Consider the following 20,672-nt stretch of genomic DNA (forward strand, 5'->3'; position numbering starts at 1 on the left):
AATCAAAAGTATCTCCGGAAATTTAGATTATACGGACGCACTAAAGAACGAAAATGCCATTGCTATTCTACAAAAGAACGAAAATAACTTAGCCATTGAAATAAATCATCAAATAAGTTTAAGCAAGCAGTGGGCATCTCAGAGTTCAAATGTTACAGATAGGATAGTAGAAAACCAGAGGAAAATAGAGAACATTATTAAAACCATCTTAGATAATGATGTTAGGAAAGAAGAAGATGCAATTAAGTATTTTCATTTAGCCCAGCTACTTACAATACTAGGTGATGACATAGACAATTTGTCACAAGAGTTGTCAAAACTACAGAATCTATTGGCATTCATAAGAGCTAAAAGCATCCATTATTCCGTTCTCGATTACGACACTTATATAGTTATGTTAAATAAACTAAAAGGTTTATACAATTCAAATGTAGTGCTAGATATTAATTTTAGGGAATATTTAGATCTATTAAGATTAGGATATTATTATAAAGATAATGATATAATCTTGGTAATTAAGTTTCCAATCATTCCATTCCATCATGAATCCCAATAACTACATCCTTTACAAATTGTCCTTAGCCCCTAATAGTAATGATAAAATTATAATCCCTACCTATCCATACGTAGCAATTCACGAGAAAGATCTACTGTATATAGAGACAGAATGTCCGAAGTACAGTCACGGTCATCTTTGCGAGGACAACTTAAACCGACACTATGGAGAGTAAACGAGCTGCATTCAACATCTTATACTCCAGCAACATATCCATGAAACCTGTCGGGTTACTCCAGTAATCTTATCTTCTCAAGGTATGGAACAATTGGATGATCGTCACTATGTTCTGAGCTTTCCCAACTTAACGAAAGTTCATTTAACCTGTTCTCAAGATCAATACGAAAACCTTCTCGGAAGCTATCTAGCTGAAATACCTAAAGGGTGTGCTCTACAAACGTCCATCTTCACCATCACTAACCACCATGATCAAGTAAAAGGACAAGTTTTGAAAATGTTGAATATAAAATATAGTAATGAAGATCCATGCAAAGCGACAGCGAAGAACATCTTGAAATTGAACAGTATAGATTTGACTCACTTACATTCAACCAATACCAGGATTGCCTCTCAAGAACCAGTGACTTTGGAATTGTCGAACTTAGACACGCTCTACCACACGACTATACCTGTCTACCTACTCATCGGTGCATCAGTACTCACTATTAGCATCGTCCTCATTCGTCGCAAATGTATGCATTCAAAAAATACCAACCAGAAGGAAAATGAGGCAACCAGAACACAAGAAGTCCAGGACAGCCCCAGTGTCTCTATCAGCACTATTTTTGACAAAAGTCTCCAAATAGCTGCTGATCCTGCGGAGGGAGTTGTTAAGAAATAATCGCAAGACCTCCCTAACATCGAGCGCTACCAATAATTACCATACCGTGAGAAATAATCACACCATGCATTCCTTGAAGCTACCACCTGTTGCCAGCGTCGCTGCTTTGTTTCGCAAGACCTCCCGAACATCGAGCGCTACCAAGAATTACCATACCGTGGGGACCATTCAGTGATTCACCGATTTCGTTATAAATATGTAATTCAGACTACAGATCTTTACTTTTTGTTCTGACATCGAACAGACTGTCACGTATTATAAATTAGAAATAATTAATTGTTAAATTTAATTACTTAAATAAACGTATAAGTTAAATTCGTTCGGTTTCATTCTGCATCCTCAACGGCAGCCCTACGTAATTAACTCAACAGAAAAAAAACAACTATGATGTTGTAAGCAGTGTTCTGTCGCGGGTTTTTGGTTGGTTTGCCATACTAAAAAGTTTGGTTTTAGTACCAAAAAAGATTAAATATATTTTGTTTTCTCTGCCAAATGTTAAGTCAAATTCTTTTGCCGTCATTTTGAATAATGAATGGCTTGAGTTTGTTGAGTCGACGGTCTTTTTAGGGAAATTTTAAAAATATTGACAGTTAATCTATACAGACTTAAACATGTTAACTTTCGTGGTTGTTCATGAAAAAATTGCAAGTCATGATGCTTTACGGCCTGCCCCTACGGCTCAATCGGACCCTTTTAATGATTCTAACAACTGAGACGAATTGACCGTGTAGGATTAAATTATAATAACATACGACCGTCAACGTCCAAAGGCGCGCTCCGAGGAAGTAAAACTAAATTGCAAATCGTGTATATTACGCGAGAACGGGCAAGCGTATATGGCGCTCACCCTTCGCGCTCTTACAAATCATACGAAATTAAAGCTATATATATATATTTAATTTGTTATCTAATGTCTAAAATATTTTCAACTTTAATGTATAACTGTTAATGGCTGAATGTTAACTTTTATCATTTTTAAATTGTATTAGTTTTATTGGTACAAATGTAAGCGTTTCCTTTGGACGAACAAATTATAAATATACACTGTAATTATTTTATTGGTTAATTCTCTTTTAAGTGTTTGTACTGACACATTTTTAAATAAATTCATTCCGATACGACAAGTAGACAAGTGTTGTTTTACTATCAAGAATTAACTACATGTAAGCTAGGGACCAGTACCAATGTAGGGGTACATTGGTGACCTGCCGACTTAAAAATGGAACAAGAAAATGTTCAAGACCACAGAATCCCTGTTAAAGTGGACCTCGCTGCTATCTCAATCTAATCAAGGATCCTACCCTTCTGGAGAGACCTTTTTTTTCTCACTGGAAAAACGCGTTACCCGCTTCCCCCATGTGATGGAAGTGGGGGGGTATGTGGGGCTTGCCGATGTACAGGGCGCCGAGTGCGCCAGTGTGCCGCACTTCCTCTTGACCCAGCGACTCAAGTGAGGACGAATCGCCTCCACTGTCGCCAGGCCCGCCGTGGGCGACCCCAGCTCCTCCTCCCATCTCGTCCTGGACGATCAGGGCTTGCTAGAGCCCTGATCCGCCCGACTTCCGCCGACCCTGGACGGTCGCTGCGGTTCCTCGCTTCCGCCTGGAACCGGTACACTTCCGCGAGCACCTCCACCTGGAGTTCCCAGGGCGGGTCGGCGGGTCGCCCGCGAGAAGTGTCGCCGCAGTCCACGACACCGTACGGTACCTTCTTATACCACTCACCGCTATGACCCTCTGCGGCTTCCGCAAGAGGGCCCGATTGTCGGCGGTGAGGGCATCCACCCAGATCGGGGCACCGTACAGCGCCATGGATCTTACTACGCCGGCATAGAGACGCCGGCATAGTGATTGTATGAACTGTATAAACCAGGCTCGTTGTAGGTCTCTCCAGAAGGCGTCGGGTAGGCTGCGGCGTTCCACGGCGTCGGGTTGGCAAAATCTGGTAGAAAAATTGAGGCGATAAAAAAAATGAAAAAATATAATTATTTTTTGCCCTTGATTCTTGTAAAAAAGATAATTGAATCTTTATATTTTAAGTTGAAAGATTTTTTTCGTTGCGAAACAACGATGCGAAATTCAATATTATTATATTAAAATATAAAGATTCAATGATCTTTTTTACGAGAATTAAGGGCAAAATCTGATAGCAACAATTGAGACGATAAAAAATTAAAAAATAATGAAATGAAAATTTTTTCTAAAGTTTTTTCAGAAAAAAGTTACAATTTTTCTTTTTTTTTTTGCCTTAGAATACACAGAAAGGTTGAATCGTCAACATATTTTGAGTTACAGTCGCAACAGCCATGCTAATGGACGTTATAAGGAGACAACGATACAAAAACTGTTTCTTTTTTCGCATAAAAATTATTTAAATTGCTAGGAAAAAGTACACAATGTTAATACCAAATGGTGACAATACTGTGTAGTGATAAAAAACAATTAATATAAGAGCATTATATATAACAAGAACAATTGGATTGACTTGTGAGGTGCATGTATTGAATTTATAAGTGGGTATTTTGAAATAAATCTTATTCAAAACAAAAGAATATTATCTTCAATTTGTAAAATATTATAACAAAACGAAATTATAAATAGTATATAGACTAAGTTTTTCAACCGTGGGAGTGTGTACTCGTTGGAACAATTTGCAATTAACCAGTGAAGCTAACAAAACACAAAAAGTTCAGGGATCGATTCCCGTATTCTGTTTTCTTGATTTTTGGTTTTTTGTTTTATTTATTTTTTTGCTGCTACTTTTCTTACCGGTTGCCGGTACTGTGGCACACTTTTTCATGTACTCTGTCTTCAGCGAAATAATACCAGAGAAGCTGCCGTATTGAGATCTATCTTTGGCAACTGGAAATGTCCATTATGTTGGGGATCTAAAACAGGTCGAAATGATGATACTCCAGTTCGTTTAGATACTAGCAAAAATATAACTAGCAGATCGAAGAAGCGTGTGGCTCGTTCTTCTCCCTCTCAGCCTGTAGAACCAACGGTTACATGTGATGAAATTCGAGAAATAATTCGTGAGCAATTACAATCCATGATGGAAGAATCATTCTCTCGGTTACATAACACTATGTGCGACCTCTTCAACAACAAACTGAAAGACGTTAAGAGCGAAGTGCAATCCCTAAAAGATTCTTTGGAGTTTTTAGGAGCCCAATATGGGGATGTAACAAAAGAATATAAATTAGCTACAGAAACGATTGTCGAATTAAAGCAGCAAAATGAAAAATCCCAATTAACGATCAATGAACTGTCTCAGAAAATAAATATTCTTGAACAAAATACAAGGGCTAGTAATATTGAGATACAATGTCTGTCCGAAAAAAAAATGAAAACCTAATGGAAGTTGTGCAGAAATTAAACAATACTATTGGGATAGATGTCAAGCAGGAACATATATTACATTGTACTCGTATTGCAAAAAAGAATCGTGAAAGTCCAAGGCCAAGGTTTATAAGTGTTCAGTTCTATTCCCCATTGATTCGTGATAAAGTTTTAGCCACCGTAATAAAATTTAATAAATCAAAAAAACAGTTTGAAAAGCTCAATTCTTCTCACATTGGTCATCCTGGCGAGCCAAGACCCATTTATGTAATGGAACATTTATCAGCCTTTAATAAGGAACTACACGCAGCGGCTCGCGTTAGGCGTAAAGAGAGAAGAAGAAAGAAAGAAAGAAAGAAAGAACACTTTTATTTGGGACAAAATGACAATTAGGTACAAAATAAAAAGTAAAAAATAATAATAATAAAAAAAAAAATAACTTAAGTACTAATAACTTATCATTTACACAAAAAATAGATATAAAATGAACAATAAAAAAAAAAAAAAAGTAACGATACAAAAACAAAAAAAATAATAAAGAAAAAGAACAAGTACAATATAGGTATGTGACGTGTCCCAAATAGGTATACCATTCAGCAATTCATAGGTGTGGACACCTAATGCTGGTTTTCAATGGTACCCTTTTTTGATACATACTGACGGGCGGTGACCCAATTAAAATACAAATACTAAAATTTAAAATAAAAACAATAGACATTACATATATAATTTATTTATAAGATAAATTGCATACATTAAATAATAATTTATTCATTCGATAAACTACACGCAAATATATTTATATTTTGTATAAAGCAAAACCAGTTATGGAGAACTGATCACTGGGAAAGTTATTAGAGTACCACGTGCGCCGCGCGCCGGTGGTCGCGTGACGCGTGCATGTTACTTGTTTATAGTGAATTCAGTGGACACAAAAAAAAGAAAAGTACTTGGTGGACGTAAATATTTATGGTAAGATATAAATATATTACATATAATAATAGTGCATGTGAGCTCATATTAAAAAATTACTAATGAAATACTTTCTTTGATTTCTAGACTACCCAACGATAAAATCAAATAATAAAACCTCGTTATTAGCGGCAGTTTTCTCAGCGCAACTAACGTATAGTAGATGGAACAACACGATGCAAGCAGCGGAGCCATACCATTAGGTTAGATGATATGTAATTAATATTTATATACCTAGGTAAAGAAAATTACATCTTAATGTATGTTATATTTTAGTACTATATTGATATATAATCGAAGATCTATTTGGATATTAAAAAAAAAAAATACAAGTAAAAAAAAAAAAAAAGAAATTAAAAAAAAAAAAAAACAAAAAAATAAATAATAATAATAAAAATTACAAGGTAATTAAGCCGATGTCACGCCATAGTTATGCAATTCGAGAACGAAGCCAAATTTTTTAAGATTATGTATATGTAATACTTATATATACTTAATATAAACATATTTACATAAAAACACATACAACCATATATATAATTATATACATATACATAAATACGAATATATATTTATTATTCCAATTCTAACTGTAGATTAAATAAATATTTTTTGTATTTAATATTAAATGTTTTTATGGTCTTTAGGATCCGAAGCGGAGGGGGGATGTTGTTCCAACACCTCGTTGCTGCGTACCGAAAACTGCCGCGGAATGCTGCTGTGCGGTGTGACGGCACATTCAGTATATAAGATGAAGCTCTCGTTTGGTAACTTCTATTACTTTCATTGGACCAACTCAGTTTATTGTATAAATATATAGGCGTTTTATTTTTAATTACACCAAACAACAAGGTTGCAAAGTGCAGTTGCCTACGGTATTCCATCCTCGCTATTCGGGCGTTGTTGAGATAAGGGGAAACATGTGCGCGAGGCGGTATTTTGAAGCAGTACCTTATACATGCATTTTGTACCCGCTGTATAAGATTTTTTGTGCGTGTGAGTAATCTAGGCCCGATGACCGCATCCGCATAATTAAACTTCGAAAGCACTAAAGTGTCGCATAATTTTATACGCATATCTTTACTTAGCACGTCCCGGATCTGATATAATACTTTTAGCCTGTAAAAGCAATTGCGAGCTGTATTTATAATTTGCTTTTCGAATGTTAATTGCTCGTCGATCAACAAGCCCAAACTTCGTGCTTCCGTGACTCGGTCTATTCTTTCTCCTTTGATATGCAAGAATGGATTTAGGTCATTAATTAATTTCACATGTTTACTCAAAGTCAAAGTCAAAAATCTTTATTCAATATAGAAGTGTTTGCACTTGCTTATTGATTGTCAAAAATCTACCACCGGTTCGGAATTTAGCACCTCGGACCTGAGAAGAACCGGCGAAAGAAACTCAGCGGGATATATTTTTTTTCATTTTTTTTTAACCATTTTCCATGTAGGTACAATGATAAGTATATATTAGTTGTTTGAAACAGCCTGGAGGCGATCATTTCATTCCCAAGGTGTGCAGTCAACTAAAAAGTCATTAGTGTTGTAATATCCTTTAGCACACAAACGCTCTTTAACGACTCTTTTGAATTTTATAATTGAATAATTTTGAACGTTTTCTGGGATCCTGTTGTAAAAACGTATACATTGCCCCAAAAAAGAGTTACTAACCCTGTGTAATCGGGTACTTGGAGTAACAAGTTTATTCTTGTTCCTAGTGTTAATAGAATGTACGTCACAATTTCTGGGAAAATCATTTATGTTTTTGCGTACATACATAACATTATCAAAAACAAATTGAGAAGCGACAGTCATTATTTTAATTTCTGACCATTCTGAAATACGTTTAAGATCATCATTTAAATTTCGTATAGCCATATTTGCTTCTGAATTTTTGAAAGATAAGTATATTTGTATATCATCAGCATAAATATGATAATTACAATGTTTTATGTTTTCGACTATATCCGCACAGTAAAGCGCAAAGATAATAGGCCCTAATATTGATCCTTGGGGGACGCCTCTGTGAACGGAACAACAATCAGAGAGAGCCCTTGACCCATCCTCATTTATTACCTCTACAATTTGTTTACGATTTCCTAAATAACTAGAAAACCATTTAATTGCGTCAGAGCTGAACCCGTAATATCTCAGTTTTGCTAAAAATAACGTCCTATTTATTGTTTCAAAGGCCCGCGAGAAATCTAACAAAACAAGAATCGTACCTCCACCCCTATCCTGTGCACATATCACATTGTCAATCACATCCAATAATGCGGTAGTAGTGCTGTGATGTTTTCGAAACCCAGACTGTCTTGTGGGTAAGATATTGTGTGCCTCTAAGAATCCTGTTAACTGGTTACACACAATTCTCTCCAAAATCTTTGAAATACAAGGTAATATGCTTATTGGTCGAAGATCCTTAAATTCACTAACATTGTCTTTCTTGGGTATAGGTCTCACTAGAGCCGTCTGCCATAGGGTCGGAAATGTGTTGCTTGTAATAGATTTATTTATAACTGTAGTGATATGTGCCAGTGCAGTCGGTAAAGTTAGTAAGAGCATATCCAATGAGATACCGTCTATTCCCATAGCATTTGACTTTAAAGAGCGTACCGTTTTTAAGACCTCTAATTCATCGACAGTAACCAACGTGAAAATAGCTGAGCCATATTTATGCATCTCATAATAATCGATTGTCGACGGAGAAACGTAGTTGCTACCAGGAATGTTCAAAAAATGGTTATTTATCATATTCGGATCATTAAGTTCTTCTGGTATAATATTATTATGCCTTTGTTTTATGTTAACATGTTTTTTTAAGTGACTCCAAAGTATAATTGAGTTTTTGATATTTGAGTTTATATGGAAATTAAAATAAGCCAACTTCTCTCGATAAATTGCTTGGGTGACTTGCGATTTTAAATCTTTATAATAATTTTTACTTGTTTCCGACCCAGATCTTTTTGCCTTAACGTGTGCCTCATTCCGACGATCCATCAACAACTTTATATTATACGTTATCCAGGGGTACTGATTTTCCTTAATAGAAATCATTTTAATAGGCGCAACTAAGTCAAATACCCACAACAAATTACTAGTGAATACGGTCACCATATCGTTTATATCCTCGATATTCTTCACACTCTGCCAATTAATTAAATTAAGAGCTTCAGTAAGGTGTTCTGAATTAATATCTTTTAAAGGTCTAAACGCAATAGTTTTTTGTAAGATTTTATTTTTTTTAATAGTTATTTCGCAGGATATAAAAGCATGGCCACCGAATTCCGCTACGTGGTCTACTGCAATTTGACCAACCGGAGTATTTGAGCAAATAAGATCAATCATAGTCTCACTATTAGGTGTAAAATGTGTTGGTTCTGTGACATATTGTGTTAAATCATGAGTGGAAAGGAACAAGTCCAATGCCTGCTTATGATGATCTCGAGTGCCAATATAATTAATATTAAAATCTCCTAATAAATACAGATTATCATGATAGGGTAAGCTACCCTATAAGGTGCCGATAATTATAGTTTTGCTATTTATTTTGATACTTACCCACATTTGTTCCACAAGGGGTGATACCGGATGTACAAGTGTACACGCAGATATACCGCGTTTGACGTAAAAACCGACACCGCCACCTCGTGAACGTATTTCTGCTGGCCGTGGTATGTGTCGCAACCGGTAACCAGGCACAACAGGAGCTCTGCCCTCCTCTCCCGGGCGCAACCATGTCTCGTTAATTGCTATAACATCTACCTCATGACGCTCCATAAGCACTATAAACTCGTCGTGATGTGAGCCAAGCGAACCCGGGTTGAATAAACCCAATTTAAGATTTTTATAATTGATCATTTTTTATAGTAAGTAAAAATATATAAAAAGATAAAAAATAAATAAGATGTACAAAATATGACCGTTTCATAAAATAATACTAAGCTGTATATAAAAGAATGATGAAAATACTTAGAGTTATTCAAATGAACGTAATAGTTAATGTGGTGAATGTAGAAGTATATAAATAATTTTATATTAGCTTCATACAATATTAAATATTTTATCATACTGACCGGGGACACGTCATTGCGGGTTACAAATTGCGTTTTCAAATTACAATAATTTTGATCATTATCCAGCCTTAACAAAAGTATATAGAAAGAGTAGACAAAAAAACTAAATATAGACATACCAATAAAGGCAAATAAATTAATTTTACTTAGACTATAAACAAACAAGAACAATATTAGAAAATATTTGTAATATAAATACACAACTCTTATAAAATTTGTTAATTGCCAAATTATTTTAAACCAAAAATTTTACTTAAATCACATTCTGTCCGAATGCGTTGTACTGCCGTATCCGTCTCACGTCGCATATATATTCTCCCTTCTCGCGTCCATATGAAGCGCCAACCGTGTCGTTTTCCCTCCTCTCTCGCTTTATAAAACAACAGGCGATTAAAGCGAGTCAGGTGCTCATTGATATATACTCGGGACGGATTGCCGTCAGTGACGCCTGATGTGTCGGTGCCGCGTCGTACCCGCGCGGCCTTTATGATATCGTCACGCAGAGACCGCCGCGCCAATCGCACGATCACTGGTCGCGGACGCTGACGCTCCTCACTCGACACTAGTGCGCGATGCTGGCCGGCTCGCTTCGCGCTCACAATATCGCAGGAGTCGAGAGCCATGCCTAATTTCTTAGTGACCGCCAGAGTCAGATGGACAGCATTCTCACCACTCCGTTCCGGCAAACCCGTTATTTGGATGTCATTTAATAGCGACTTTTGTTCCCGGTCGTTGATGTCTGATTTTAATTGCGTGATGACCTCATTTAAATTTTGATCGACAGAACCCGAGATTTTGTCTTCCAAAGAAGTCAAACGCTCCTCTACGTTGTCGACCCTTTTATTAAATTCAGCTATATTTTCGTTCATTCTCGTTAACTCAACCCTGAACGAAGTTATCTCTCGCGTGACCGACATAAGCTTTAACCTCAGAAGCCTCATTTCCTCAGCCAAGCATACCGCTGAGTTCTTCTCCTCATTATCAGCCGAACTAGCATCTGTAAATAAATCACCCGTAGAAGGCGACTCAGCATTTACGACAGGCTTATTCTTATTTTCCGTTCTGCGGCACCCTGGGCACGTCCAGCGCGCGGGGAGGCGGGAGTCGGGGCTAACGTTGACGCATAATCGATGGAATACCGAATTGCACTTATTGCACTTTGCGCCATCTGTAGTTGATAAGAACTTGCCGCATTGATTACATTTGTTGGCCATTATGAATTTAATGTAGTACGTAGCTTTTCCAACATGTGTCACTAAATAATAATTTTTGTATAAAGTTTATTAAGGAAATGAAATATTGTTATATTTTGTATAGGGGATAATTTATATTTCACTATAGTCGGTTCTAACGCTTGAATATGTAAATAAACGAGTAATCACAAATACACCAAACCACTAGATTGTAAGTTTAATCGAAAGAAGTATACGGTGAATTGTTTTCTTTGTTAGTGGGTATATACGCATCAGCTGATCCAAACAGCTGATTAACTTTGCACAAAATTCACTGATATTAAAACTTATTAATGTATTTATTACACTCACAGTATGTACACACACTTAATGTTTTAATAAAGGCTTGTTTTATCAATTTCACTGAGTTTTACTATTTTTTTGTTTCTAAAAAATGTACGAACACACTTGTCACCGCCAAACGTCACTACTGCATAAAGATGAATGCGAGGGGATATTTATTTACGTGGATTTGGAATGGGCGAATATTCGTAAGAAAGGATGCCAACTTAGAATATCGACTTATTCGCGACTTTGATTCATTGAAAAAAATTGTGTAGATCTTTTTGTTTTCTATTTCTGTTTATTTCTGGGCATGTGTTAATGTACAAAGTTTATAAATACGATTCATTAATAATAATAATATTTATTTATTTCAAGTATCATCGACTCATTTTGTATGTACATACTTAAATGTCTATGTTAGTACTTAACCTTAGGCTATCTTAAAAAACATATGAATCTAAGATATGTGAGTCACCTCTGCGCCATTCCATTAGAAATAGCGCAGCAGTGACCCACATATGTGCAGTCCAGCCTGCTCGCGATTAGTTTCAAGATGCTGTTGGTACTGCCCCGCACTCTGCGCACCAGGGCTCCACATCTTTTACGCATAGTACTATAAAAACAGTCCATGTGTGCCTCCGCGAACATCCCTGATGCGCTACAAAATCGGGGCAGCCCCATCAGCACCCTGAAAGCATTATTATATTGAACACGAATAGCGTTGTACGACTTTTGCGAATACTTGGCCCACAGGTTGCACGTGTAGAAATTCATACAATATGCTCTGAACAACGTGCCCTTGACGCTCTCCGAACAGCGCGTAAACTTGCAAGCCAGCATGTTCGCTCTCACTGACAACGCCCTCCGTTCTCTTTCAATATCAGCGTTGTCTTTGAGGTCTGAGGTCAATATATGACCAAGATATTTAAATTGGGAAACCCTTTGCAGTGCTGTACCATTGAGCATTACAGGTGGTACACTACTTGGCACTTTACCTCCGGCCTCAAAAACCATCACTACACTTTTCTTTGCATTATAGTTATGACCATGACTTCCCACATAATCACACACAATCTCACATTTGGCCATAAGTTTTCTAAGACCACAAATAGACGCACTCAACAGCACCATGTCATCGGCATAGCTAATGTTATTGACACAAATACCGTCTATGTAACAGCCGATCCTGGTGCTGCTAAGCTCGGCAATTAAATCGTTTACATAAAGGTTAAAGAGTGTTGGCGAGCTCAATCCTCCCTGCCTCACCCCACACTCCAACCCATATGAACGTGACAATGCTCCTGCCCATCGGACATTATTGACCTGATTTCCATACCAAAATTTAAAGATATTGGTCAGTTCCGAAGGTATGCCAATCTCGTTCATTTTACGCCATAAGATGTCGTACGAAACCAGATCAAATGCCTTCGACATGTCAAGAAAAACATGGATAAACTGGAGTCCTACGCCTAGTATAGTATGTGACAGCATGCTTAACACAAAGTATAGCACTTTCCGTAGATAAACCAGGTCGGAATCCAAACTGGTTATCATGCGGTTTTATGAATTTATTTAATTCTATATTGAGCACGCTGTCAAACACTTTCGAGTTGACCGTAGCCAACGAAATAGGTCTATAGTTGTTTTTATCAGCCAGGTCGCCAGTTTTGTTTTTCACAATAGGCACAACTATCGTACGTATCATCTCGCCAGGCATAAAACTATGGCTCAAACAAAAGCTGTACAGCATACACAAAACCCTGGGAAGATGTGGCCCAGCGTATTGAAGATGCTCAAGTCCATCATGGCCCGGGGATTTACCTCTAGTCATATGTTTGATTATATGTGCAACTTTGTTGTATTTAAACTTAATACACATTTTCACGTTGGACTCAACATTGATCACTGACTGAGAAGGCCCCCGTGGTAATTTTACGCGAAAGTGGTCCATGAAAAGATCAGGAATCTTTTTAGGCTCACACACACCACCGATGCTCACAGGGAGGGAAGGCTTGCTGTTCATTTTGTTAGTATTCTTCCAGAAACCACGGAAATCCTTTTTCGCATGATGTGAAGCTAGAATATCCATTTTAATTTGCACCTGATGGTTTTGACACCACCTTAAACGAGATTTAAAAATCCTTCTAGCCTCGCACATTTCCCTATAAACATATCCTGCGGTTGGTTTATCATACCACAGCCATAATTGAAATTTTTGTCTTGCCTCCCTGTGCGCCTCGGCTACATGTTTATTCCAACCTATCACTCTTATTTTCTTTACACGATACCTACTGTTTCGACCCACCATGGAAGCATCTATCAAAGCTTGAACAATGTCACTGTACAACTTTGTTATTGTGTTTCTATGTTCTGAATTATTACAAATATAGTCACCGCAATCACGAAGCTCTTGTTGGAAGTCAATGTTTCTTAACCTTTCGTGACATTCCCTCTGGTATATATCTATCTGTTCTTGACTTCTTTCTCCCCAACGAATGTCATTTAGAGAAGACGTGCTTAAACAAAGTTTCTTTAGTAGTAGCACATTTAAATTACATTCTACGACCAGAGGGAAGTGGACATTAACAATACAGGGTGTCCCGTAGGTCATAGGTCATAGGTCAAAATTTTTAAGGCAGACTAAGAAATAAAGGAGTAAGTGTTAAACCACGTTAGAATCCTTATTAAATGCGCTAACTTTTAAAGCTGCTTGCCAAACTGCAGAAGTAAATTTTTTTTTCAGGACGATCAGTTGAAGTAGAGCGAAAAATTAATTTTGAAAACTTGGTACGGTATAAAATGACATTTTCCTACAAGTTGGAGTGATCGGCACAGGGTTTAGGATCATAGGTTACATAAAGCACTATTCGGGATGACGTAAGAGAAAAAAATTGGCAAAAAGTAAATATTTGTAACAACAGGAATGAAAAAACGGTCACATGGTGTACATTTTCTGGAATAAAAGAAAAATTTCCATACCTTCAAAAATACATGACTTAAATTTTTTTTTTAATTTTTCTGATAACTGGTGTGGCATTACCTGTCAGGAAATTTCGGCTTGACGTCGACTTTTGGGACATCCTATATTATAAAAAATGACAGAGGATTACGATTTTTACAGAGTCTTGAGTTGCTCAAATTTTGATATAATTGTACTTTCAGAAACTTGGCTTAAGGATTATATTTTAAATACAGAGTTATTTTATGATATACAGGATGACTGGTTAATTACTATCAATATTTAAGGAGAATACTCGGTACATGATTCTCATTCGAATTATGTAAAAAAATAGGTACTTAATTTTTGACCAAATTTCCGTATAAATAAATAAAGTGTGGACACGTTCCCAGCCTTGCCGGCGGCGCGTGCGGCGGCGTGCTGATACAACACCACGCCGCCGCACGCGTGTGTCGCTACCCCCAACCCCCGCCCCGTGGCTAATTAGTCGGGCGAGCGCCGCCGTAAGGTCTGTACGTCCGTCTTCCCGCGCGCGCGCCTAGCGATCGATCTTACGCGTATACCTAATCTGTCGTGTGTGCGTGTGACCCGTTATTTATATTACTTATTAGTAATTAAGTATGGCTTATCAATACACAAATGCAGAATACTTGGACATGGTTCGTGCGTATGCGCGTGCAAATGATAGCTTGCCGGGCGCAATCAATTTGTACCGGGAGATGTTCCCCAATCGTCGGGTACCTACGGCCAGCGTCATCTTAAACGCTAATCAAAGATTACGAGACTTCGGACAGTTCCGTGTTCCAACACATGCCCAAGGACGAGGTGGAGCATCATACCCTGTCTTCCTACAAGAAGACATTCTCGAGTTTTTTTTTTAGAACAACCCAGTAGCAAGTACTCGAAAGGCTGCTAGAAGATTTGGTGTATCTCAGTGGACTGTGTGGAATCTACTTCACAAAGAAGGGCTACACCCTTATCATTTTCGACCTATTCAAGAACTCAGTGCCAACGATCATGAGCCACGAATAAATTTTTGTCGGTGGTTTTTGCAAAACACTGACAAAAACATATTGTTCACGGATGAAGCTACGTTTACTAAGTTAGGTATTTTTAACGTACACAATGAACATTGGTGGAGTCATTCCAATCCATACGTTACGCGACAGGACGCTTATCAACACAGGTTTAGTGATAACGTGTGGGCTGGTGTTTTAAATAACTGTTTGTTAGGGCCGTATTTCATCGAAGGAAGACTCAATGCTGTGTCATACTTAGACATTTTAAACAGTGCGGTGAATGACATGCTCGATGATGTACCACTGAGCAATCTCCAAAACTTATTTTATCAACACGACGGAGCACCCGCGCACTATCAGACGCAGGTACGTGAGTACTTAAACAATACGTTTGGAGATCGCTGGATAGGGCGCGGAGGGCCTGTGCCATGGCCAGCTCGCTCTCCAGATCTCACTCCACTGGACTTCTATTTATGAGGGGAGGTAAAACGTCTTGTGTATGCTACAGAGTATGTCAATAGAGAGGAGTTGAAATTAAAAATCACTAGTGCTTTCGAAACTATTAAAAGTGACCCATTCGTATTAAATCGTGTGAAAGACAATATGCGTAAACGTGCCGAACTGTGTATCACACGAGAAGGAGCTCACTTTGAACATTTGTTAAGGTTAGTGTAGTTATGTAGGTAAATAGGTAGTTTAATGATTGACAATTGTTGTAAATAAGTATGATTCCATTTTTAAATACGCCGGAAATACCAAGATAGGTAAACAGTTCATATTATTTTTTGTGTCAAGTTCACACCATTTACCTAGTCAATAAATTGGTTGCTTAAACGAATGAAATATCTTGGTATTTTTGCCTGTCCTAAGCCAGGATTAAAGTATGAAGGGAATTGGATCATTTTTGTTTATCTAAGGTAGCCTGCTACCCTGTTAACACGCGGCGGCGCGCGGCGTTTGAATGTAGGTAAACTACCGCGCGATAACTAAATGTACCTACCTACATAACTGTTTTGTGTCGATAACGCAGCTAAGGTGTTCACACGATGCGTAATTAATTACATAACTTTTGGTTAACTTTACTTAGAAGTTTATTAATATTTATATTATATTAATTTTTATTTTGTCATATATGATCGTCAAATATCACGTCCTCAAGTATCGATAGTAATTCACCAGTCACCCTGTATATATGGTATATAGAAGGGATAGAAGTGCCTCAGGTAGCCGGAAAAAGGAAGGAGGTTTGACTTTAACGCTCACCATGAATCATGGTTGAAGTCCTCCAAAACTGACCATGCGGGAAGGACTGCCCATGCTTTCGCTCTCACGCATGACTTGACCCAGTTGGTTGATCAGCCCACCAGGATCCCAGACATTGACGGGCAAGCGCCTTCCCTACTGGACCTTCTGCTGACTAGCCACCCGGTGGAATATCAGGTTGAGGTTCGGGCTCCACTTGGTTCTTCGGATCACTGCCTGATATCTACCAAAGTGCCACAGGCCAAGCTGCCGCCACCAACGGTAAGCAAACGTCGCATTTGGCACTATAAGTCGGCAGATTGGGACGGTTTGCGCGATTACTATGCGTCAGTCCCTTGGAAGGAGCGTTGCTTCAGTGAGAATGACCCGACAGCTAGCGCCGCTGCTATTGCTGGTGAGATCCTGTTGGGGATGGAATACTACATTTCTAACTCAGACCTCGCCAGTAAGGGTACGCGTAACCGTTGGTTCACTCGCGAATGTGCCGATGCTGTGTCTTCTAAGCAGGCGGCATATCGTGCGTGGATCAATGGCTGCGTTAGTGGGGCATCTAACATTGACTCACTGAAAGCAACCTACAATAAAACTTCCAAGTCTTGTAGGAAGGCATACACAAGAGCGGATGCACAGCGCATTGCGCGGTTTGGCCATGACCTTATTTCACATCTTAGAGGCTCCCGTAGCTTCTGGCGTCTGACCAAATCTGTGCAAAGCAATTTCTGCCAACCTTCGCTGCCACCGCTCAGGTATCCGGACGGATCGCTAGCTCACAGTCCGCAGGAGAAAGCTGATCTTCTGGCAAAACTCTTTGCGGATAATTCCGTAATCAATGATTGTAGTGCGCTGCCACCAACAATTCCTTCATGTGGCTACACGATGCCTGACATCAAAATCAGGCAACGTGATGTACGTGCAGAGCTACAATCACTTGATGTGCGGAAAGCTAGCGGTCCCGATGGAATACCAGCCATAGTGCTGATGAAGTGTGCAGCGGAGCTGTCTCCTGTGTTAACGCGCCTGTTCCAGCTGTCTCTTTCTACAGGATGTGTGCCGGATTCTTGGAGAGAGGCTAATGTGCAAGCGGTTCCCAAAAAAGGGGATCGATCTGACCCGGCAAATTATCGGCCAATAGCTATCACCTCAGTTCTTTGTAAGGTGATGGAACGGATCTTAAACAACCAACTGATCCATTACCTAGAAGATCACTGTCTAATTAATGATCGTCAGTACGGGTTTCGACCAAAACGGTCCACAGGTGATCTTCTAGCGTACGTAACACACCTCTGGGGTGAAGCTATCGATAAGCGTGGAGAGTCGTTGGCCGTCAGCCTCGATATCTCCAAGGCTTTCGACAGAGTCTGGCACAGAAGTCTTCTCTCCAAGCTGCCGGCATACGGTCTGCCGGTTCAGCTCTGCACCTGGATTGCTAGCTTCCTACACAAGCGCAGCCTTCGCGTTCTAGTTGATGGTTGCGCTTCAAAATCCCATGTAGAGAATGCTGGAGTCCCCCAGGGGTCTGTGATATCCCCCACGCTCTTTCTTCTGCATATCAATGATATGCTCTCTCTCGGGAACATACATTGCTATGCAGATGACAGTACAGTGCACGGGGGATACCACGGACGCGCAGCGGCTGGACGGGCGGAAACTGAGGAGAGACGGAGGGATCTTGTTGTTGAACTCGATAGGACGTTAGGACTCATCGCCAAATGGGGCTCTGACAATCTTGTTGAGTTTAACGCCAAGAAAACACAGGTGTGCGCTCTCACAGCGAAAAAGTCACCATTTTCCCCTCCTCCTTCCCTCTGTGGCACTACGCTGGAGATACATAGCAAAGTCGCCATACTGGGAATCGACGTTCGGTGCGACCTCAATCCAAAGGATCACATCGAGGCTGTTATAAAAACAGCCTCACGTAAACTCGGAGTCCTGAACAAGGTGCGGCGTTTTTTCACGCCTGCTCAACTGCTCCTGCTGTATAAAACACAGGTACGGTCCTGCGTTGAATATTGCTCGCACCTCTGGGATGGCTCCGCTAAGTACCTACTGGAGGCCTTGGATCGGTTGCAGCGACGTGCGGTTCGCATTATTGGCGATGTAAAGGTCACCAACACCCTCGAGCCTTTACAATTGCGTCGAGAGATAGCGGCACTCAGCGCTTTCTATCGAATGTGTCACGGCGAGTGCTCAGAGGAACTATTCTCCCTTATTCCTGCTTCCCCTTTCCTTCACAAGTCCACGCGTGCTGGTTCTCGATGTCACCGCCTAACTGTGACATCAATTCCATCGCGTACAAAGAAATTTGGCAACTCTTTTCTTTGTCGCACTTCCAAAACATGGAATTCTTTACCAGCGCACGTATTCCCCTCCTCTTATGACCTGGGTTCCTTCAAACGAGGCGTGAAGAGGCATCTTGCGGGCCCGCAAGGCGGGGGCGGCTAGAGCAGATCACCTTTCCCAACTGCACTAGCCGTCGTCGCGTTTGGACTCTACTACCACTTACCATCAGGTGGAGCAGAGTCATTTGCCCTCCCGGGCAATAAAAAAAAAAAAAAAAGGTGGCGTACTAATTGCCAGCTAATCTCCATAGCACTGATTTAGCCAATAAAACCGAGAACATTGAACATATATTTATAAATTAGTAACTGCACTATGGAGTCCATCAAACACTCAATTCAGGACCTGACCGAACACTTCAATACAAGGATGGCTGAATTTCAAAAATCTCTTCAGGGTTCTATCCCGGCTACGAGTCCAAACTCCAACATTGCGGCCCAATTCAACACCTTCAGAGTCTTTGTTCTATCTGCATTGGAAGGTCTTCAGATGCAAGTGGAACTCCTATCGAAGCAATACAACCAGCTGGAGATGCGAAGCAGAAGGATGATGCTTCTCTTGCATGGAATTTCCGAGGATAAAAAAGAGAATTTGCCAATGGTAGTGTCAAATGTTGTGTCAGTTAAGATGGCCTTAAAGTACCAGAATTCACGATAGACAAGCTTAGTCGGTGTCAGCGTTTAGGTCACTCTTCCAGAGATAAGCCTCGACCTATTCTTGTTAAATTCCGTGACGTAATGCTTCGAAATAAAATCTGGTACTCGAAAACGTCTCTTAAAAATACTGGCGTGACTCTGTCGGAGTTCCTTACTAAGGAGAGGCATGACCTGTTTATGGCAGCAAGACAGAAGTTCGGAGTTTCAAAATGCTGGACGAAGGATGGTGTTATTATTGTTACCGGGTCAGACGGTAAACGACACCGGATTGTCACAACAGCAGAGCTCAACGCAATCAATCGCACACCGAATAACATTCCCTTGGCAACTAACTCTGCTGCTGCTGCTGCTGCTGGTACCAGTTCTACCGACTTGAATCCAAAATCCGCCAATTCTACTCTGGCCATACGAAGCAAGAGAACTATTAAAAAGTAAGTTTTGGTTTTGCTAGACCGAGTCTTCGTCCGCGATCCTTCAAATTGTTTTTTACTATTCATTAACATAAGTTATTTAGATGTTCTATTTTAGTTTCATTACTTTAATCATATAATTATAACTATATTTCGGATTTCGAGTATTAACTTATAAACATTAACATGTCGGTATTTTTTTTTTTTCTGAAGTTTAATGTTAATGTCATCAATCTGACGTTTGATTTGCGTTTAGTAATTGGTCTGATAATATTACTGACTGCTTTGTTGAGTAATCGATTTTGGATTATTATAGTTTGTCATTTAGCAGTACTTATCATTATTTTTATAATAATATCTACTTAGCATTATTTTATCAAGTATTGTTTTTTATTTTCTTTTTTTTTTCTTTTTATATAACATTTACCATTGGGATTTAAATCGTGCTTTGTGTTTTATTGGTTACGTTGTTTTGCCTTTACATAAGTATTTATTATGTTACTTAAATTGTTATTTTTTTTTTTTTTTTTTTTCTCTCTCTATTTCTTTATTTCTTGTGGCTATAATGTTCATAATAATATTAGGTATATTTGTTTTACTTTTTTTTTTTTTGTAATTTCTTACTCACATATTGCTGGTGGGATGGAGAAGTAGCTTATTGAGAGCTTAATATTAGTATTTTGATTTATTTGGTATTTTAGTATTATTACAATTATTTTCTTT

General features: G+C 38.9%; 1 protein-coding gene and 1 pseudogene across 1 annotated transcript; one reads left to right on the forward strand and one right to left on the reverse strand.

Moving 5' to 3' along the window:
• Positions 1 to 11,776: 11,776 nt before the first annotated feature.
• Positions 11,777 to 12,436, reverse strand: LOC125075658. Its single transcript, XM_047687368.1, has one exon. It carries the CDS (start codon positions 12,434 to 12,436, stop codon positions 11,777 to 11,779), a length of 660 nt encoding a protein of 219 aa, XP_047543324.1.
• A 6,762-nt stretch (positions 12,437 to 19,198) lies between these two features.
• LOC125075659 lies at positions 19,199 to 19,974 on the forward strand (annotated as a pseudogene).
• Positions 19,975 to 20,672: the final 698 nt, after the last annotated feature.

The sequence above is a fragment of the Vanessa atalanta genome, chromosome W (assembly GCF_905147765.1).
Source record: "Vanessa atalanta chromosome W, ilVanAtal1.2, whole genome shotgun sequence".
Taxonomy (NCBI): domain Eukaryota; kingdom Metazoa; phylum Arthropoda; class Insecta; order Lepidoptera; family Nymphalidae; genus Vanessa; species Vanessa atalanta.